This window comes from Sphaerodactylus townsendi, linkage group LG14 (genome assembly GCF_021028975.2).
Source record: "Sphaerodactylus townsendi isolate TG3544 linkage group LG14, MPM_Stown_v2.3, whole genome shotgun sequence".
Lineage (NCBI taxonomy): Eukaryota > Metazoa > Chordata > Lepidosauria > Squamata > Sphaerodactylidae > Sphaerodactylus > Sphaerodactylus townsendi.
Genome location: NC_059438.1, coordinates 42,445,851 through 42,469,048, shown reverse-complemented (window position 1 = coordinate 42,469,048; position 23,198 = coordinate 42,445,851). Strand labels below are relative to the sequence as shown.

Genomic DNA, 23,198 nt, shown 5'->3' with positions numbered 1-23,198 from the left:
AATGGCAATCGCCGCAATTTCAGTTGCACAGGAACCACATTAGGTCTCACTTTCACCTTGTGAGTGAATCCCTTGGCACAACCCACTTTTGTGTAGAATTATCCCGTCACAACCAGAGCAGAGGCGAAGGGAGGGGAACCAGAGCCCGGGGCAAAATGGCACCCAGGCCTGTCTGTTGAGCCCCCCACGCTCCCCACAAGACCACACCCTCCTGCCAGGCCAGGCTACATAGAAGCCCAGGCTACACAGAGCCACACTGGCCTCATCTTTAACAAAAAGTCATGTTTTGGCAGGCATGGTGCTGCCTTTGGTCTATCTTTTAAGTTATGGCAAGCATTTTTAAAATTATGATTTTTAACTGTAATGTAGGTTTAACATGTTGTTGCAGCCCTGAGCCCTTCTGGGATGGCCAGGATATAAAACTGAAAATAGAAATAAACTATTTTTTTTAACAGCATACCCATGAGTCTTTGCTAAATTTTAATTTGCCTCTTTCTGTGTCCCTGGTTCTATCTTTTCTCTCTCTCTCTCTCTCTCTCTCTCTCTCTCTCTCCCTCTCTCTCTCTCTCTCTCCCCCCCCCCCTACGTTGGGGCTCAATTACTCATGCCTGCATGAAATGTGTGTTTAGCCCTCAGTTCAGTTTTGCTACCCTCATTTCTTTGGCTATTCTCCCTCTTGACTTGGGAAACTACATAGGTTGAAAAACTGAATTCTGTTAAATTTCGTTACAGAGAACTAGCGGTAGTAGTTTGTGCTAGTTGGTTTAAAGTCTGTTCATTGAGTATTCTGGGAGGTTGAAGTGGTTTCCCACTTGGTTTACTATTTCTGTTTTCAATGTTTGGTTTGTGCCCATTTATTCTTATGCATAGGCAACAATTAAGATTGGCCAGTGTAAATGGCAGGAAGTCACTGCAAACAGAGGAGTAATTTATTTTAAAATTATGTTTAATGCTGTGAGAATTAAGTATTTTATGACTTAGTTATGAGAACAGTACTAATATGTCCATAGGAGACATTTTCTGTTGGCTTAGTACTCTTTGATAGAGTTTAATAGAAATGGTAGCATAGGGTCCTTTCCCAGCTGGCAACACCATACATTTAATAATAATCTTCTGAAATTTACATGCAAAAGGGGAAACCATCTTGAAACAAAGTCTTCAAGTAAAATTTGTGGAAAGATCCCTGAATACATGCCTCATTCTGCCCTAAGGAAGAACTGTTACAAAATGCTAACCTGGGCTCATTCCGCACATGCAGAATAATGCACTTTCAAACTGCTTTCAGTGCTCTTTGAAGCTGTGCGGAATAGCAAAATTCACTTGCAAACAGTTGTGAAAGTGGTTTGAAAACACATTATTTTGCGTGTGCAGAAGGGGCCTGATGTCTCAACTTCCGTGCAAGTTTTTTTTAAATTTCTGTTTTTCGTTTTTTATGAATAATAAATTTTATTGAACAAACACATTCAGATAGGTTCAAAACACTGGACAACAGTGAAATACAGCAGAATAAAGAAACTCTAAAAAAAATCATAACTTCCCTAACATTCAGAACTAATGAGCCCTCTAAAAGTAACTAAGCAAATGAGCCCCTTGTAAATTGATTTTAATCCTATTATTGGGGCATTTATTTGAAATAACAGCAGTTGCATTAATTGCAAGCATTTTGCTAATAAGGAGGTGCCATTTTAGGGAAATGGGCTGCTAAGAGGTATGCAAGAGAAAAATGTTTGGGAAGCACTGGTGTACATAGTTTGATAAATAAATTAAAAACACACATCCTGAAACAAGACGCCAAAAATCAATTTTCTCTACAGGAGAATGCAGAAAGAAGGAGCTGGGGGAAGGAACAGAGCTCTCTAAGCTCCCATTCAAACTCCTTCGTGGGGTGTTTAAACGACCTAATATTCATGGACAGTGTGCAGTTAGCACAACGTCCACATGAGAAATGTCCTCTCGTCGTGTCCTCAATATGAGGTTCACGGGAGAAGTCAGAGTGGATTAGTTCCTGCCTACGATTATGTACATGTCTGAAACCAATGCGAGGGGGCAAAGTACAACCCAGAACACTCAAGATCACATGCCAATGTTTTAAAATAATCCATTTAATGTCAATAGCTTTACTTGTGTAGTCCAGTTCACAAATCATCCTGGAATCCTGATCCCTAGCTTTACGTTGCAACCACATGTTGGGATCAGTGCCCACAATTCTATTCAACGGTAAGCTCAAAGTATAAGCGACCATCATAGTACTGCATTTAAATGGCGATAGTTGCTGAGCTTTCTCGGTAATGTTGAAAACACCTGACTATTTGCAGCTGCTTATCCCAAATTTAGTAGAAAGATGAATGGGTTAAGTTCAGCTCTTCCGTGATTATTATTTTTCTCAGCTGTTTTATTTCTGATTCTGGATTTAAGGAGGTAGGCACTTTGGTACACATGCGCTGTGAAATAGCAACCCTTGTTGTGGTGTTTCTGAATGATCAAGACTAGATTTATTGCTGTTAGTCTTGAAGGTATGTACAATAGTTTTTTTAATGAATATTTATTGTATTGATGATCAAATGGGCTAGTATATTGTACTATGTACGATTTTTAGAATGCAAACCTAGATCCTGTGAAGCACCTATTGGCAGTGAAAGACAGCGATTTGACGCTACGCAACTTCATATTGAGGAAGAATGTCTCTCTCCAATAAAAACAAAGAGGAGTTTATCTCCCAACTAAACAGGAACTCTGTTATCTGGAAAGCCTGTCCCGATTATATGAACTGTGTTTTTCTTTCATATGAGCTACATTTTGTTTATGAACCACAACTGCCATCCATTTCTTTTTCATGGCTATGCTATGGACTTGGTTTATGTGATTTTTTTAATGAAATATTTAAAATGTGCAGTCTCTTTCTAGACAAAGCATTATGGTAGCATTTTCATGGCCCTTAAGTCAGTTATTGTTATTTAATTATTTTTCTACTTTTCTCGTTTGCACCTTTCTTGTATATTACATTTTTTCCACCGTTTGTTTCTCAGTAGTGGCCTCAGTGTAGTGTTTTCCGTTGCTGTTTTGTGTTTTTCCCCACTATACAGTTCTGTAGATATATCGCAATCCCTAAATACGTGTCACATGATCACAGTGATATGTTGTGATGATAAGATCAGCTGCTGCATTTTAAACTGAAGGAAGTTTCTCAAGTTTCCTTTAAGGCACACAGCAATAAGCTACCCCAAGTTACAGTAAAGTGGATCAGAGGAGGCAGCTACCCTGTTTCCCCGAAAATAAGACAGTGTCTTATATTAATTTTTGCTCCCAAAGATGCGCTATGTCTTATTTTCAGGGGATGTCTTATTTTTCTGATCCACAGCTGCATGCTGTGGTCGACGGGCATGCTTCCAAACAAAAACTTTGCTACGTCTTACTTTCGGGGGATGCTTTATATTTAGCACTTCAGCAAAACCTCTACAACGTCTTATTTTCAGGGGATGTCTTATTTTCGGGGAAACAGGGTAGTTCCAAGCAGGGGGAGGGAGGACAGCACCCTACTCAGACCCGGTCTGCATTTGCAACAGAACAAAATGGTAGTGAAATGGTTGGAGGAACTGAAGGTAGTATATCACTTTCAAAATGCAGGTGAGGTGTTAAGCGTTCTCAGGACAACCTCATGTAAGCGGAAAACAAGCCCAGAATGCCAAGGGTTTTCTTCCTGTTGTGTTGAATCTTTTATTTGCAAGGAATTTTCCCACTGGGGAGCATGCAGTCCGCAGGAGTACAGGCCATTCTGCATCTGCAGAATACTGCCTGGAGGTAGGATCCAGCAGGTTCTCACCAGTTCCCCTGAGAGTGGGCTACTACTATTTGTGTGTGCCGAGGTTACTAATTGGGTCCGCTTACGCTAGAAATTCCATTAGGTCCAAAACCATACAGTCCTTGTTGTTTCCTATGTGGTTGGTTATCGCATAGAAAACGGGATAATTCTCCTGTTATTGTTTTAAAACACGTTTTATTGATTTATTATTTATTTATTATTTGATTTATAAACCGCCCAATCCTCGAGGGGTTTCACGGTGTAAATAACAACCGTTTAGAAATAGGTAAAGTTCCTTGTTTAAGGAAAGTCTTCCTTCTTGATTTCGACAAACAAAATTAAGTATTTGAAAGTATTAAGTATTTGACAGGCAGTCAGAGGAGAAGTAGTTGTTTCTGTTGGCAGTAGACAATAGGACATGCTATAATGAGCTTAAATTATGGACAGAAAGATACCAGCTGGAAATTAGAAACTTTTTTTTAACAGTAAGAGTTTTTTACAGTAACAGAGAAATTATTAATGTAATCGCCTCGAATGCCTGACCACTCTGTCGCGGCCCCGCCCAGCCCTATTGGCGCTACGCCACTGTTTGAATCCCACCACCATGGGAATCTGTTACTAAAATTTTTGGATCCCACCACTGTTACTGCCCCTTCAGTTTGCTGTATTTGGCCTTGAGCCAAGGGAAAAGGCAGGGTGACCATATTTTCATCAATAAATGTGTAGTTCAGGTGGAAGACATGCTTATGAAAAAAAGATACTTTTAATGAGAATCTCTGTCCATCTGTATAGTGGCATTCCTGAGAACATACAAACTTCACAAGAGACTCGTGGTCCATATAGTCCGTACGCCCTGTCTCAATAACAGTACAATCTGTTTCCGTAGCCTATAACCGGTTAACCTTCGCACTCCATGCTGGCAGGGGCTGAATTGTAGTCCATAACATCTGGAGTGCCAAAGGTTCACCACCACTGGCCTATAACATGGCATAGGGGCCGAGGGCTTTATAAGAACACTAGCCACTCTGTCGCTACCCTGTCAAAACCCGTAGGCTAGGATCTGGGCAATTCAGATTTGCTGGGTGTCTTTGGGCCACCCTCAACCTAACTTCTCAATATAACGCCCATTAAGGTACAGCCGTCTGTGGGCATCACCTTGTGGGGCATCAAAAATGCTGGGTTCGCTTTTAGGTATTTTATGGTTTTTCCATAATTCGCAGGCTGGCAGTTTTGTTATGGCAATTGTACGCGTATCATGATCGTCCTGACTTCAAGTTTAGAGGTTACATTCAAAGTTGACTTCAGCACATTAGCCTACCGGAGTTAATAGATAGTTGCAGTTTTGAGGTGGTCTCACCAGCACCAAAACTGGAATTATTAGGCAGTCTCCTGCGAGACACCGAGATGGTGCCTTCAGTCAGGGCTTCAGCCTGCAACCCCCATTGATATCGAATTACCGGAACAAAGATTTGGGATTGATACCTGTAGGAGTATCGAGGATCAGCATCAATCTTTCGGTAATATCTGAGACGATGGCACTCCGTTTGCAGAATCTCGGGCCCGTAGTTGTGGACCCTCAAAAGGGTAGCCCCCATCTCTTAGCAAAGAATGGGGGATGGGTACTCCCCTTTGAGGGTCCATAACGTTGACCCCCCCAACCAAACTGCACCAAACTTTGGGGTACCATAAGACAGTTTCCGATGATACCCTGAAATTTTGGTGCCGATACATCCAAAATGCGCCGCCCCTGCAGAACATCCCAGAAATTTGCCCAAGAATCTTTTGTTCTGCATTGAGTTTTCGTATTGCTGTCCATGAATTGCAGGCTGGGGACATTTCTGAAGGCACAGCCTCAAAGCTTTCAGGGTCTCATCAGGAAACTGCCCTGATGATACCCCAGGAGTTTGGTGTGCAGTTTGATTCAGGAGGACCAAAGTTATGTGGACCCTCAAAGCACTGTAGCCCCTCATCTCTCCATTACCTCCCATTGGAAAACAATGGGGATGGTCGGCACCCCTCTTGCGAGTCCATAACTTTGGACTCCTGAACCAAAAAAACTCACCAAACTTTGGGGAGTAGCATAAGGACAGACTCCTGATGATATGCTGAAATTATGGTGCTGATATGTTCAAAATGCAATTCCCCGAAAGAGGCACCAATGTCCTGGTGCAAAAAAAATTTGGTCATGGTGGAGTGGCAGCCCATGGGGAGGGGGGGCATCTAACTCGTAGTTTCTGCCAGAAGGGCTGCTAGCTTTCTGCCCAGGCTTCCGCTAAGTTATGCCCCACCTGCTCCTGCAGGGTTGCTGACAGAATAAAATGGAAGTGAGGTGAGCAAGGCTGGCAGCTTTGGGTCTCTATAAATATATAAGTGAAGTGAAGAAATAAATATAAAATGCTAGTTTGTGATTTGCCAGAAATGAAGGCTCATTCCGCACATGCAGAATAATGCACTTTCAAACTGCTTTCAATGCTCTTTGAAGCTGTGCGGAATGGCAAAATCCATTTGCAAAACAGTTGTGAAAGTGGTTTGAAAACTCATTATTTTGCGTGTGCGGAAGGGGCCAAAGCTAGAAGGACCAGAAATCCAATGAATGCTTTTCCATTTCTGGAAGAAAGGGAAAGAGTGCATGTTCTACTCAAGTTCCTATGAATTAAGGGGGACTTAGGCACATTTTGTTTGCAAAACTGGCGTTTTTTCCTTCATTTTTTTCTGCCACAGATCCAGTGTTTCCCAACCTTTTCGACATCGTGGTACCCTTGGCCTCGCTCTTCATCTCAGGGTACCCCTGAGGTTCATTTGATTTTTTTTTTTGCATTTTTTAGGGTTTTTTCCGGTTTTGGCCTGTAGGTGGGGGGAGTAGCAAGCAGGGGGAGGGGAAGGAAAGCAGCATTGACAGCCGCGTTGTTTGTTTGCCTAAATTCAACATGGATTGGGGGTATTTAAAAGGAGAGCTCCGTTTAAATCTACCCCACCCATACAATCTGCGAATTTAGGCAACAAAACAATGCTGTTTTTCAGTGTTGTTTAAAGGGAGCCCGTGAAGCTTCCAACCCTCCCTTCAAAATCCATTTGATTCCCGGGGGGGGGGGCAGGTGGTAGCATTCTTATGGTACCCCTGGGACATGCTCACGGTACCCCAGGGTACTACGGAACCCTGGTTGAGAATCACTGACATCGATGATACTAAATACTGGGATTGAAAAATAAGTCTAACAAACAGTGGAATGTGTTACTTAGAAGTGTAATTTAGTGTTACTTAGAAGTGAGCCCTCCGGGGGAGGGCGGTATATAAATATAATCAACAAATAAAAATAAATGAATAAAATAATTTTCTGCCTGTACATCAGCCTTTTCTCATGTTTGATGCTTCATTTGTGATATGAGGGGATGTAGCTGGTAAATCTTTCCGTTCACATTTCTTGATCAAATATTGGAGACTGTGGAGCTTACATTTTTTGAAACAGCTATTTAATTTCAACTGTGAAAACCGTGTAGCTTTTAATTTATTCATGGTTGCTTATGGAATGTTTATAACTTTATCAGTTCTTACATCATGACACTACCGGTCAAGTCAAATGCTCTCCTGATGGTATACTTTGAATCCATATGTACCATTCATCAGGAGTGTCAAACAGGGTGTGTTTTTTTGGCCCCAACCCTATTTGTTAATCTTTTTTTTTTAAGTGATCTGGCTTCCTTTTGATGGTGGAGTGATTCCTCAGACTGCCCTGCTTTGAATCATATATGACCATACCTTTACTTTTGTATGCGCTGATGACGCCATATTACTCTCTCAAGTAATAAAGCTGGCTTGAAACAGCTTTTACTGGCACGCCAGCTGTGTTGAATATTGTAGTCACGCATAATAACCTGACGCTTAATTTTGCAAAGTCAAAATAATAATGGTTTTTTTGCTTGTTCTTGGAGACCATTTAGTTGGCCAATAAATAATGAACAGCTTGAACAGGTCAAACATTTTAAATACTCCGTCTCCACTTTAATTATAACTCCTCTTAAAGGTTACCCAAAGGAAATTGGCCATTGAATCAAGCAGAACTTAGTTGCAAGTACATTAGTCGCTATTTTCGCACCAAAAGGTCACATGAATTTGTACCTGCAGCCATTAAAGGCATTTAATGCTAAAAAAAATCACCATGCAATTACTATCACGGAATCCCACTGTGGATACAAGCATGGAGCTGGCGATATGGAAAGAAGTTCAGTCATGCTTTCTCCATAGTATACTCGGCTTACCTCACTCAGTCCCATATGCTGCGTTCTGTTTGGAGGTAAGCCAACATCTACCCACATACAAGAGCATGGTGCATGACAGCTTCCAATTCTGGATAATGACAGTGCTTTAACAACTGTCACAAAGCTTTACCATACCAGGCTCTTTCTTTCATAGCCAAAACCCGAGTAGTGGGTCAGCACTTGCTTGAGGCTAAAAATCCATGAAATGGGTCTATCCTTGGATGCATTGGTTTGTTCTTGCAAAATTCACTTGCAAACAGTTGTGAAAGTGGTTTGAAAACACATTATTTTGCGTGTGCAGAAGGGGCCTGATGTCTCAACTTCCGTGCAAGTTTTTTTTAAATTTCTGTTTTTCGTTTTTTATGAATAATAAATTTTATTGAACAAACACATTCAGATAGGTTCAAAACACTGGACAACAGTGAAATACAGCAGAATAAAGAAACTCTAAAAAAAATCATAACTTCCCTAACATTCAGAACTAATGAGCCCTCTAAAAGTAACTAAGCAAATGAGCCCCTTGTAAATTGATTTTAATCCTATTATTGGGGCATTTATTTGAAATAACAGCAGTTGCATTAATTGCAAGCATTTTGCTAATAAGGAGGTGCCATTTTAGGGAAATGGGCTGCTAAGAGGTATGCAAGAGAAAAATGTTTGGGAAGCACTGGTGTACATAGTTTGATAAATAAATTAAAAACACACATCCTGAAACAAGACGCCAAAAATCAATTTTCTCTACAGGAGAATGCAGAAAGAAGGAGCTGGGGGAAGGAACAGAGCTCTCTAAGCTCCCATTCAAACTCCTTCGTGGGGTGTTTAAACGACCTAATATTCATGGACAGTGTGCAGTTAGCACAACGTCCACATGAGAAATGTCCTCTCGTCGTGTCCTCAATATGAGGTTCACGGGAGAAGTCAGAGTGGATTAGTTCCTGCCTACGATTATGTACATGTCTGAAACCAATGCGAGGGGGCAAAGTACAACCCAGAACACTCAAGATCACATGCCAATGTTTTAAAATAATCCATTTAATGTCAATAGCTTTACTTGTGTAGTCCAGTTCACAAATCATCCTGGAATCCTGATCCCTAGCTTTACGTTGCAACCACATGTTGGGATCAGTGCCCACAATTCTATTCAACGGTGTTACCAAAGTATGTTTAGGATACTCTCGATCATAGTACTGCATTTAAATGGCGATAGTTGCTGAGCTTTCTCGGTAATGTTGAAAACACCTGACTATTTGCAGCTGCTTATCCCAAATTTAGTAGAAAGATGAATGGGTTAAGTTCAGCTCTTCCGTGATTATTATTTTTCTCAGCTGTTTTATTTCTGATTCTGGATTTAAGGAGGTAGGCACTTTGGTACACATGCGCTGTGAAATAGCAACCCTTGTTGTGGTGTTTCTGAATGATCAAGACTAGATTTATTGCTGTTAGTCTTGAAGGTATGTACAATAGTTTTTTTAATGAATATTTATTGTATTGATGATCAAATGGGCTAGTATATTGTACTATGTACGATTTTTAGAATGCAAACCTAGATCCTGTGAAGCACCTATTGGCAGTGAAAGACAGCGATTTGACGCTACGCAACTTCATATTGAGGAAGAATGTCTCTCTCCAATAAAAACAAAGAGGAGTTTATCTCCCAACTAAACAGGAACTCTGTTATCTGGAAAGCCTGTCCCGATTATATGAACTGTGTTTTTCTTTCATATGAGCTACATTTTGTTTATGAACCACAACTGCCATCCATTTCTTTTTCATGGCTATGCTATGGACTTGGTTTATGTGATTTTTTTAATGAAATATTTAAAATGTGCAGTCTCTTTCTAGACAAAGCATTATGGTAGCATTTTCATGGCCCTTAAGTCAGTTATTGTTATTTAATTATTTTTCTACTTTTCTCGTTTGCACCTTTCTTGTATATTACATTTTTTCCACCGTTTGTTTCTCAGTAGTGGCCTCAGTGTAGTGTTTTCCGTTGCTGTTTTGTGTTTTTCCCCACTATACAGTTCTGTAGATATATCGCAATCCCTAAATACGTGTCACATGATCACAGTGATATGTTGTGATGATAAGATCAGCTGCTGCATTTTAAACTGAAGGAAGTTTCTCAAGTTTCCTTTAAGGCGTACCTGGCACATACCTAGCTACCCAAGTTACAGTAAAAAGTGGGATCAGAGGGAGGCAAGCAATCTCTTGTTTCCCGAAAATAAGACAGTGTCTTATATTAATTTTTGCTCCCAAAGATGCGCTATGTCTTATTTTCAGGGGATGTCTTATTTTTCTGATCCACAGCTGCATGCTGTGGTCGGCCATCGGCATGTCTTCCAAACAAAAAACTTTGCTACCGTCTTGCTTTCGGGGATGCTTTTATATTTAGTTAACTTCAGCAAAACCTCTACAACGTCTTATTTTCAGGGGATGTTTTATTTTCGGGGAAACAGGGTAGTTCCAAGCAGGGGGAGGGAGGACAGCACCCTACTCAGACCCGGTCTGCATTTGCAACAGAACAAAATGGTAGTGAAATGGTTGGAGGAACTGAAGGTAGTATATCACTTTCAAAATGCAGGTGAGGTGTTAAGCGTTCTCAGGACAACCTCATGTAAGCGGAAAACAAGCCCAGAATGCCAAGGGTTTTCTTCCTGTTGTGTTGAATCTTTTATTTGCAAGGAATTTTCCCACTGGGGAGCATGCAGTCCGCAGGAGTACAGGCCATTCTGCATCTGCAGAATACTGCCTGGAGGTAGGATCCAGCAGGTTCTCACCAGTTCCTGAGAGTGGGCTACTAATTATTTGTGTGTGCCGAGAGGGGGTTACTAATTGGGTCCGCTTTTACGTTAGAAATTCCATTAGGTCCAAAAACCATACAAGTCCTGTTGTTTCCTATGTGGCTGGTTATCGAAGGTAGAAAACGGGATAATTCTCCCTGTTGGGCTGTTTTAAAAACATGTTTTATTGATTTATTATTTATTTATTATTTGGATTTATAAACCGCCCAATCCCCGAGGGGCTCTGGGCGGTGTACAACAACCGGTTTTAGAAATAGGGTAAAGTTCCTTGTTTAAGGAAAGTCTCCTTCTTTTGATTTCGACAAACAAAATTAAGTATTTGAAAGTATTAAGTATTTGACAGGCAGTCAGAGGAGAAGTAGTTGTTTCTGTTGGCAGTAGACAATAGGACATGCTATAATGAGCTTAAATTATGGACAGAAAGATACCAGCTGGAAATTAGAAACTTTTTTTTAACAGTAAGAGTTTTTTACAGTAACAGAGAAATTATTAACGTAATCGCCCGGAATGCCTGACCACGCCCCTGTCGTGCCCCGCCCAGCCCTATTGGCGCTACGCCACTGTTTGAATCCCACCACCATGGGAATCTGTTACTAAAATTTTTGGATCCCACCACTGTTACTGCCCCTTCAGTTTGCTGTATTTGGCCTTGAGCCAAGGGAAAAGGCAGGGTGACCATATTTTCATCAATAAATGTGTAGTTCAGGTGGAAGACATGCTTATGAAAAAAAGATACTTTTAATGAGAATCTCTGTCCATCTGTATAGTGGCATTCCTGAGAACATACAAACTTCACAAGAGACTCGTGGTCCATATAGTCCAGCGTCCTGTCTCACACAGTGGCCAATCTGTTTCTCTGTAGGGCCTATAACCGTGGTGGCGAACCTTCGGCACTCCATGCTGGCAGGGGCTGAATTGTAGTCCATAACATCTGGAGTGCCAAAGGTTCACCACCACTGGCCTATAACATGGCATAGGGGCCGAGGGCTTTATAAGAACACTAGCCACTCTGTCGCTACCCTGTCAAAACCCGTAGGCTAGGATCTGGGCAATTCAGATTTGCTGGGTGTCTTTGGGCCACCCTCAACCTAACTTCTCTCACAGGCACTGGCGTAATGCCCATTGGGCAAGGTGGGCAGCTGCCCAGGGCATCACCTTGTGGGGGGCATCAAAATGCTGGGTTCGTTTTTAGGTATTTTAGTGGTTTTCCATTTTTGGCCTGCAGGGGGCGCAGTTTTTAGGCTAGTGGCACTGTGTGTTCAGCGTATCATCAAGACCGACTGTCCTCTATGCGACCCCAAGTTTGCGTGAGGTTTGGTTCAGAGGAAGTCCAAAGTTATGGACTCCCAAAGGGGCCCCTAATCCCCATTGTTTCCAATAGGGAGCTAATAGGAGATAGCTAGAGGGCTACAGTTTTGAAAGGTCCATGTTTTGGCTCCCGACTAAACTGCACCAAACCTGTGGGGAATCATTAGGAATACCAGTCTCCTTATGAGACTACTGAAAGTTTGAATAATTGCGTGCCAACTCAAAAATGTGCCCCCAAGGCCACTGCAGCCCCCATTGATATCAATGTAGAAAAATGTCGTAGAACAAAGATTCTTTGGGAAGAATTTCGGGGATGTTCTTGCAGGGAGAGGGCATTCTTAGACGTATCAGCACCAAACTTTCAGGGTATCATCTGGAGATCATTGTCGTGATGGCACCCAAAGGTTCAAGGTTTGGTGCAGTTTGGTGTAGCTCAAGTTAACAAAGTTATGAACCCTCAAAAGGGTAGCCCCATCTCCTTAGCAAAGAATGTGGGATGGGTATTTGCCTTTGAGGAGTCCCATAACGTTGGACCCCTTTAACAAACGTCCGCACCAAACTGGGGGGTACCATAGAGACAGTTTCCAGATGATACCCTGAAATTTTGGTGCCGATACTATCCAAGCTCAATATGCGCCCCCCTGCAGTGAACATCCAGCAGACCAATTATGACCTCAAGAATCTTTGTTCTGGCATTGAGTTTTCTGTTATTGCTGTCACATGGAATTTGCAGGTTAGGGGGGGGGACATTTCTGAAGGCACAGCCTCAAAAAACTTTCAGGGGTCTCGAGTCAGGAAACTGCCCTGATGGAAATTTTACCCCCCGGAACTGTGTTTGCGCAGTTTGATTTGGGACTGCCAAAGTTATGGACCCTCAAACTGTGTGTAGCCCCCATCTCCTATTACCTCCCCATTGGAAACAATGGGGAGGGATGGGAGTTTCAACACAACGTAGTCCATAATCCTTTAACTCCTTGAACTCAAAAATTTCACCAAACTTGGGGAAGTAGCATGACTTATCAGGACTCCTGAACTGATATGCTGAAATTATGGTGCTGATATGTCTAATCTAAAATGGTAATTCCTGAAGAGCACCAATGTCCTGGTGCAAAAAAAATTTGGTCATGGTGGGAGTGGTCAGCCCATGGGGAGGGCATCGAACTCAGGTTTTGCCCAGGGCTACAGTTTGCCCAGGGCTGCCTCGTTATGCCCCTGCTCACAGGGTTGCTGACAGAATAAAATGGAAGTGAGGTGAGCAAGGCTGGCAGCTTTGGGTCTCTATAAATATATAAGTGAAGTGAAGAAATAAATATAAAATGCTAGTTTGTGATTTGCCAGAAATGAAGGCTCATTCCGCACATGCAGAATAATGCACTTTCAAACTGCTTTCAATGCTCTTTGAAGCTGTGCGGAATGGCAAAATCCATTTGCAAAACAGTTGTGAAAGTGGTTTGAAAACTCATTATTTTGCGTGTGCGGAAGGGGCCAAAGCTAGAAGGACCAGAAATCCAATGAATGCTTTTCCATTTCTGGAAGAAAGGGAAAGAGTGCATGTTCTACTCAAGTTCCTATGAATTAAGGGGGACTTAGGCACATTTTGTTTGCAAAATTGGTGTTTTTTTCTCTTCATTTTTTTTCTACATAGATCAGTGTTTCCCAACCTTTTCGACATCGTGGTACCCTTGGCCTCGCTCTTCATCTCAGGGTACCCCTGAGGTTCATTTGATTGTTTTTTTGCATTTTTTAGGGTTTTTTCCGCGTTTTGGCCTGTAGGTTGGGGAGTAGCAAGCAGGGGAGGGGAAGGGAAAGCTAGCATTGACAGTCGCTGTTTGTTTGCCTAAATTCAACGATGGATTTCAAGTATTTAAAAGGAGAGTCTGGCGAAATTCACCCCAATCTGCCACGAATCGACTTAGGCTAAAGTAAAAGCTAATGCTGTTTTTTTCAGTGTTGTTTAGACAGGGATGAGCCCTGCGGAGGCTTCCAACCCCTCCTTCAAAATCAATTTGATTCCGGGGGTGGGGGGGGGCGAATTGAAGTAGCTTGTTATTCTTGTATGGTACCCTGGGACATGCTTCACGGTACCCCAGGGTACCACGAGAGACCCTGGATTTGAGGGAATCCACTGACTATCGATGATACTAAATACTGGGATTGAAAAATAAGTCTAACAAACAGTGGAATGTGTTACTTAGAAGTGTAATTTAGTGTTACTTAGAAGTGAGCCCTCCGGGGGAGGGCGGTATATAAATATAATCAACAAATAAAAATAAATGAATAAAATAATTTTCTGCCTGTACATCAGCCTTTTCTCATGTTTGATGCTTCATTTGTGATATGAGGGGATGTAGCTGGTAAATCTTTCCGTTCACATTTCTTGATCAAATATTGGAGACTGTGGAGCTTACATTTTTTGAAACAGCTATTTAATTTCAACTGTGAAAACCGTGTAGCTTTTAATTTATTCATGGTTGCTTATGGAATGTTTATAACTTTATCAGTTCTTACATCATGACACTACCGGTCAAGTCAAATGCTCTCCTGATGGTATACTTAGTCCTTATATACCAATTAACAGGGGTGTCAAACAGGGGTGTGTTTTGGCCCCAACCCTATTTATTTAATCTTTTTTTTAGTGATCTGGCTTCCTTTTTTTGATGGAGGATTCCGCGCACTTTTGCCCCTGCTTTTGGAATCATATGACCATACCTTTACTTTTGTATGCTGATGACGCTACTATATTACTCTCCTCCTCACAAAAGCTGAAACTTGAAACAGCTTTACTGGCACGCCACAGTGTTGAATATTGTAGTCATAATAACCTGACGCTTAATTTTGCAAAGTCAAAAATAATGGTTTTTGCTTGTTCTTGGAGACCATTTAGTTGGCCAATAAATAATGAACAGCTTGAACAGGTCAAACATTTTAATTATAACTCCTCTTGGGTTACCCAAAGGAAATTGGCCATTGAATCGCTTAGTTGCAAGGCCATTACCGCTATTTTCGCGACCAAAGGTCATGAATTTGTACCTGCAGCCATTAAGGCATTTAATGCTAAAATCACCATGCAATTACTATACGGAATCCCACTGTGGATACAAGCATGGAGCTGCGATATGGAAAGAGTTCAGTCATGCTTTCTCTATAGTATATATTTTCGGCTTACCCTCACTCAGTCCCATATGCCAAGGTCTGTTTGGAGGTGGGCCAACATCTACTCCATACAAGAGCATGGTGCATGACCTTCCAATTCTGGATACGATTGTGCTTTAACAACTGTCACAAAGCTTTACCTACCAGGCTCTTTCTTTCATAGCCAAAACCGAAAGTGGTAATAGTCCTTTGTTGAGGCTTAAAATCCATGAAATGGGTCTATCCTTGATGCATTGGTTATTTTAATGAATGCCAATGAGCTAAAGCTGACTATCAAAAAGAGATTGTATGATCTCGGTATAGTCACCTGATGCAGCAGGCTAATAAACGCTGCTCTCCCTTGCAATCTTGGGTAAGTATTTCCATTTGGTATTAGAACCAAAATTGCGACGAGCCCTGACCCTGCCAGGTGAAATATTCTCCCTCAGATACCACTCAGGGCAGACTACAGAAAGTGCCTGTTAATGAAAGATATTGTCACTGCAGTTCAGCTAATGAAGAATCAATCCAACATCGTGATATTACACTGCCCGTTACACAGTTTAGCCAGGAATAAATATCTAAACCCGTGGTTAAAACCCCCCATTGATAATATTAATCTATCAATTGTGGTAACGATGTTGGATTGTGGTTCTGCAAGTGTATTGGAAGCGCTGGCTAACTTTTTGTGCTCTGTCATCAGCAAACGGTTATAACTGTACTGGAGATTGTATCATTACACTGAGGTCGCCATTTTTCTGGTATATTGCTGCTGTTTTAATTATGCCATTAAAGGTTTATATATATATATATATAACTTTATCAGTTTGATACAAGCAATTCTGTGTTCTCAAAGGTTGATTGCAAGGGGTGGCTGACCTGTTTTGCAAAGAATGCTGTGTTATCTGACCTTGGTCTGATCTGGAAATGCATTCCTTACATTCTTAAGCAGAGTACCACTTAATTCAGGATTACTAAACGGGGATTAGGATGGTTAGTTTATAGTAACAGAACAAAATTTGAATCTAGTGGCACCTTAGAGACCAGCAAAAATTTCCAAGGTATAAGCTTCTGTGAGTCAAAGTTCACTTTGTCAGATACATAAATCAAACTTTGACTCACAAAAAGAAAAACCCTGGAAATGTTTGTTGGCTTCTAATGGTGTGATGCAGTATTGGGAGGGGGGGGGGGAATGGCGTCCGGGGAAAAATGGCATCTGGGCCAATCAGTAGCACCCCCCCCCGAGGTGTTCTTCATCCCTCCTTACCTGAGTTCAGCCGGCTGCAAAAGCAGCCTGGTAGGAACTACACTTCCCAGGAGACCTTGTGAGCCCCAACTCCTGCAAAGACCTCCCGGGTGGGGGGGGGAGGCTCTCAAGGCCTCCTGGAAAGTGCAGTTCCCATCAGGCTGCTTTTGCAGCCGGCTGAACTCAGGTAAGTGGGGGGAGACGGGGGGTGGGGTGCAGCAGGGGGGGCGAGGCCCAGCCACTTCTGGAAAGGAGGAGGGAGGTTACCCCGCGCGATTGCGCACGACCCGGTCGCCTTGGCTAATTCTTCCTCGAAGTGTCAAGGTGATTGGGGTCTCCATCGCATCTTCAATAGGCACCCAGGGCATTTGTCCCTGGATGTCCCCGTGGCAGCTACGTCACTGATGTGACGTGGCATCACTTCCTGGGTCAGTAATGAGCCAATACATGCACAGGAGACTACCTTTACTTGTGCCCTTAATGTGCTACTGGGCTCAAATTTTGTTTAACAGAGATTAGTTAAGCTATAAAAGATTCTGAATGTACAGCCTTGCTGAATATACAGCACAAAACATCAATGAAAATTAATATTAAACAATTAAAAGGAAATATACCTCTGTTGACTCATTAAAGGGTTCTCATAATTGTTTTTACTGCGTATGCCGGTTACCAAGATCAAAATTATTCATATTATACTGTTCCCCATTACTATTTATGAGTGTGAAAATTGGGTAGTAAAGAAAGCTGATGGGAAGAAGGTTGATTCATTTGAAATAATATCTTGAAGGAAAGTTTTTCAGATACTGTGGACCACCCAAAAGACAAATAAAGTGGGTTTTAGATCAAATCAAGCCTGAATTCTCCGTACATAATAAAACAATTAAACTGAGACTATTGGTCACAGCGGGAAAAGAGGAAGCTGCAACCAGAGAGGGATTGACTGCATAAAAGAAACCACGGCTCTCAGTTTGCAAGACTTGAGCAAGACTGCTATCAATAGGACGTTTTGGCGGTGCTAAAAGTCAGACATGACTTAATGGCACCTAACACACACACAAATGCTTTTTAAAAGGGAATTAAGTACCATTTTCAAACAGAAGTCTCTATTACTGACTGAAAAATATGTCAGTGGCAGTGGTGGGATCCAAAAATTTTAGTAACAGGTTCCCATGGTGGTGGAATTCAAACTGCATGCAGCGCCACCGGGGCGGGCGGGCACGAGGGGCGTGGCTGGGCATCTCTGGGGGGCGGGCATTCCTGGAGCAGGGCTGTGGCAAGGACGCCGCTACCGTCCTTGGCCGGAAATCCACGCACACAGGCTAGCTGCCACGCGACGGCACCTCCTGCTAGACTGCTTCAAGTTCTGCGCGCTACTGCTGGGAGGAGGGGCGTAACTAAGGCAAAAATCACGTGGCAAAATCGCCCCTCTTGGCACACACAAATAATTAGTAACCTACTCTCGGGAACCTGTGAGAACCTGCTGGATCCCACCTCTGGTCAGTGGGATATATCCCACATGCCGAAGAAGCCTTTGAGATTTTCAAGACACACGTTAAGCCAAAGCATTCAGCAAAGCACTTTTTAAACAAAGGGGACTTTGAAAAGCAGCTGGACATTTGGTATCAGTGAGAGTCTTATCGATTTGGGTGGAGTGATTAAAAAAACTTTTCTGGGCGTACCTGAGGAAGCTTTTATGGGCTGTAGCTGTGGACTTGCTAGCTGTGAATTTGTAGCAGTGAAAATGTAGCTGTTGATTTCTTTTTTTAAAAAAGTTTTGATGGGAATTACCTTTTGTCTTCCCTGCACAGGTATCGTTTTTCTTATTCATCGTTTTTGTGGTCTATACGATGCTGCCCTTCAGCATGCCGAATGCTATCATTGCCGGGGTCCTCACCTCCGCCTCCCATACCGTTGTCCTGAGCATCTGTCTGTCCTCGACAGACATAATCAGAGAGCACTTGGCTTGGCAGGTACATTTTCTGTGGATGCTGTGGTCCAGTCATTTTCCAGGATGATGTGGTCTGTGTTTAGGGATGTAAATGAATTAAATTATTTTTTTTTAATCTTTGGCCACTTTCCCAGCATTTATTATAATGCCAGGCACATCTCAAAATCCTTATAAGGCCATTTGAAAAAAAAATGATTTGTGTTTAATAGGCAGATGAAAATTCGCTTAATCGTTTAAATACAGGTCATGATATGTTGTCTGCAGTGATAATTTTGCTTTTCTTTTGTACACTATTTCTATTGTTTTGTTCAAATCAGTTTTGTTTGATAAAATTTGGGGGGGCAGAAGTGTACACACTTGCTGGAAATAATCCAGCCAGAGTGAAGCACGTTTCAAATTCAGTTTGTTTCAGTGGCATAGGAGGTTAAGAGCTCGTGTATCTAATCTGGAGGAACCGGGTTTGATTCCCAGCTCTGCTGCCTGAGCTGTGGAGGCTTATCCGGGGAATTCAGATTAGCCTGTGCACTCCCACACACGCCAGCGGGGTGACCTTGGGCTAGTCACAGCTTCTCTGAGCTCTCTCAGCCCCACCTACCTCACAGGGTGTTTGTTGTGAGGGGGGAAGGGAAAGGAGAGTGAAAACCCCTTTGAGTGTCCTTACAGGAGAGGAAGGGGGGGATATAAATCCAAACTCCTCCTCCTCCTCCTCCTCCTCCTCCTCCTCCTCCTCCTCCTCCTCCTCCTCTTCTTCTTCTTCTTCTTCTTCTTCTTCTTCTTCTTCTTCTTCTTCTTCTTCTTCTTCTTCTTCTTCTTCTTCTTCTTCTTCTTCTTCTTCATCATGTGGAAGTGGACTGGTTTCTTAGCATTTATGCAGTGCCTTCCCTAAAATTCTTTGCTAATGTTATCTCAATAAATATCCCTGTAAGGTTGGTCAGAATTGTTAGCCCCCTATTGCTGGTGGGGTAATTTGTAAGAGGGGTATAGAGACTAGAATTGAATGTGAAAAAATGAGACAAATGGAAGAATTCAGCCCTTGGACTCCCACATGTTTCATTGGGGGATCTTTTAAATACCTGTCTGTTAATTAATGCTTTTAAAGTTTTTTTATTTATTATTGTATTTATTTTAGATCTCTCTATTGAAGCAAATGAAAAACATGTAAGGGATCTTAGAGTTGAATTAAAATTAATTATCCTGCTGCAGTTGAATTTTGCTCTGTGGATCTCCTTATTACTCCTGGAGTAATAAACCAGGAAAGCTGCTTGAAAGCTGTTCGTGGTCATTTCAGATTCTGTTGCTTTCTCACATAATGGCTTTCTCAAAGAGCTGGTGTTGGTACAGTCTAGAGCAGGGGTAGGGAACCTTTAACACTCAAAGAGCCATTTGGACCTGTTTTCCACGGGAAAAGAAAACACTTGGAGCCGCAAATAATTTTTGACATTTAAAATAAAAATAACACTATATATATATATAGGGTTTTTTTTAACCTTTTGCTCCACTCATTCTGAGAAGCGCATGGATGCACCCACCCTGCTGCCTGCAGGGCGGGCAAGGATGAAGCCGGCAGCTCGGCCTCCTCAGCCGCTGGGAAAGCGCCCGCCCCGCTCCAATGGGGCGGGCGAGAGGGGAAGCCCGCAATGTGGCCCAGCCGACTGTGGGCAGTTGGTGAGCCCGCCCTGCTGCCTGCAGGGCGGGCAAGGATGGGGCCAGTGGCTTGGCTCGTGGAGCCACAGTGCAAGGGCAGAAGAGCCGCATGCGGCTCTCGAGCAGGTTCCCTACCCCTGGTCTAGAGTCCTTGTTGTCGAGAGTATCCACGCATAATTCTGCTTTCACTGGCAAACAAGTGGCTGAGTTCTATCGTGCTTCTAAAAGTGGCCAAACCAGGACAAAAGAGAACACTGAGGTCAGATCAACTGTCTAAAACTGTGGTGGTGAACCTTTGGCACTCCAGATGTTATGGACTACAATTCCCATCAGCCCCTGCCAGCACCATGCTGGCAGGGGCTGATGGGAATTGTAGTCCATAACATCTGGAGTGCCAAAGGTTCGCCACCCCGGATCTAAAAGATAAGGTCTTGTTTCATATATATTGAACTTAAAAAAATTTTTTATTGTATAATTTGAAATAATCATTCTATTTACATCTTTCTGATATAATTTCCAAACAATACATTTCCCTTTTTTCCCCTCCCACCCTCCCCTAATATTATGTTTTACTTTTCTTCAACCAAACAGCAGTAAGTTCATTCGTTGTTGTCTTCTTATCCATATGTCTTCTCTGACTCCCGTCTCCTTCATCCAAATTGGTGGTTTTTGCAACAGACTTGTGGTGGCTCTTGAGTTTTATGGCCTTTAGCTACACTGTTTACATTTTAGATCGGGGGTATTGAAATTTGTTACAGGGTCTGGATATGACATAAATGTGAGTTGGTTGGACCAGGCCATGGGGAGTGGGTGGCTGCCTCGGCTGACTCCAGAACGACACAGGGGGGTACCTGAGCCCACCCTACTGGGCTTGCAATGTTAGATCAGGAGCGAGGGGGTGCCTCAGTTGGATTGTGAGCCTGATAAGCCCCCTCAAGGGGAAGGATCTGGTCCCTGGGCCACATGTTTGTCACTTCAATTTAGATCTAACTTGTGTGTGTGTGTGTGTGTGTGCAGAAAACATTCCATACAACTGATGAAAAGGGCTTTACTGTCCAGATCTCTCCAGACCAGTGTTTCCCAACCTTTTCGAGGTCAGGGTACCCTTGACCTCACTCTTCATATCTCACGGTACCCCTGCCGCCACCCTCCACCTTCCCCTCCCATTGCCCCTGCTTGCCACCCCCCCCCCACCTTCCCCTCCCAGGGTGAAGGGAAGCACTGGGGGTGGTGGTGGCTGCTGACCTTGTGGCAGGCCCTGCCCCATGGGCCAGCTCCATGTCCTTGCTGGCGCCAGTGGGAGACACCACAAAAATGAGGGGGGCGGTAGTGTTGCCGCGGTACCCCTGAGACATGCTCACGGCACCCCAGGGTACCACGGAACCCTGGTTGAGAATGGCTGCTCCAGACAGTGGAGATGGCACCTCTGCAGTGGCACCTCGACACCTCCAAAGGGCTTCCCCCATGGCACAGGAAACCCCCTCAAAAGGAAAGCACCGGCCACCTGAAATCCCCCATAAAGGATAACAGGCTTATGCCACAAGAAAATGGTGTATGTCCAAGGCCAGTTGTATTGGCATGCAGAAGAAGAAGAAGAAGAGTTTGGATTTATATCCCCCCTTTCTCTCCTGTAAGGAGACTCAAAGGGGCTTACAATCTCCTTGCCCTTCCCCCCTCACAACAAACACCCTGTGAGGTAGGTGGGGCTGAGAGAGCCCGAGAAGCTGTGACTAGCCCAAGGTCACCCAGCTGGCGTGTGTGGGAGTGCACAGGCTAATCTGAATTCCCCAGATAAGCCTCCACAGCTCAGGCAGCAGAGCGGAGAATCAAACCCAGTTCCTCCAGATTAGATACATGAGCTCTTAACCTCCTACGCCACTGCTGCTCCATGCAGAGACTGGGAGGGCAGTAGAAGCAGACTACGATTGGCATAATCCGCCAAAGTGCCCCTAACTACGCCAGGGCATCTTTCTGCACAGACTGGGGCTGGGGAATGGCAATTGCTTCTGGGGTTGGGTGCCACAGAGCCTCACGGTGCCCACCTGCATATCTCCCCTCTCACCTTTGCATTAGCCCCTTGCACCAGTGGGGGCAGGCACACGCGTCCGCGCAGTCTGCACCAACTCCTGAATCTGCCCCGCAGACTGGGCTGTTATTCCTCCAAACTCTTAGTTGCCCAGTTGTTAATAGGGGTAATATCCTCCCTGTGATACTTTTGTGCTATGTGGAACAGGAGCAGCAGTGGCGTAGGAGGTTAAGAGCTCGTGTATCTAATCTGGAGGAACCGGCTGATTCCCAGCTCTGCCGCCTGAGCTGTGGAGGCTTATCTGGGGAATTCAGATTAGCCTGGGCACTCCCACACACACCAGCTGGGTGACCTTGGGCTAGCCCCAGCACTACGGAGCTCTCTCAGCCCCACCTGCCTCACAGGGTGTTTGTTGTGAGGGGGGAAGGGCAAGGAGATTGTCAGCCCCTTTGAGTCTCCTGCAGGAGAGAAAGGGGGGATATAAACCCAAACTCTTCTCCTCCTCCTCCTCCTCCTCCTCCTCTTGCTGGACAATCTGAGTGACAACTACAAGTCATTCACAGTTAAACTCAAAACAAATGGGAGGTGTGGTGTATATGAACCAATTGCTTGGAGGGCAGGAATTGTAACTTCTTATGACAGCTCTGTGGAGAAAACAAACTGGTCTCAGGACTTATTTGTGCCAGAAGTAAGCATCAAGTGCATCCCAGGACATGCAGAGTGCCAGAGTTTGGACAGTGTAAACTCACCAAGCATGGAGGAAAGGCAGAAAGGGTTGCCCCCTCAATAGATGCCAGCAACCCACCCATAGTTAGCTAGAGCCTATTTTATTTGTTCATAAAATGGACTTTACTGCTAGTCCAACATTGTTATTATTATTATTGACAAAAAACAACAAACAGATTTTATCACAATCACAACAATTATTATTACCCTGTTTCCCTGAAAATAAGACATCCCGTAAAAAAAAGACGTAGCAGAGGTTTTGCTAAAGTGTGAACTAATAAGGCATCCCCCGAAAGTAAAGCAAAGTTTTT

General features: G+C 43.4%; 1 protein-coding gene across 1 annotated transcript in view; it reads left to right on the top strand.

Annotated features, from left to right (window-relative positions):
• Positions 1-18,354: 18,354 nt before the first annotated feature.
• The window catches only part of ADCY2 (adenylate cyclase 2), a 136,912-nt gene continuing 132,068 nt past the window's right edge, over positions 18,355-23,198 (top strand). The window contains 1 exon segment of the mRNA XM_048515881.1: positions 18,355-18,513. Within this exon segment, the coding sequence (XP_048371838.1) occupies positions 18,391-18,513 (123 nt within the window). The 5' untranslated portion in view covers positions 18,355-18,390.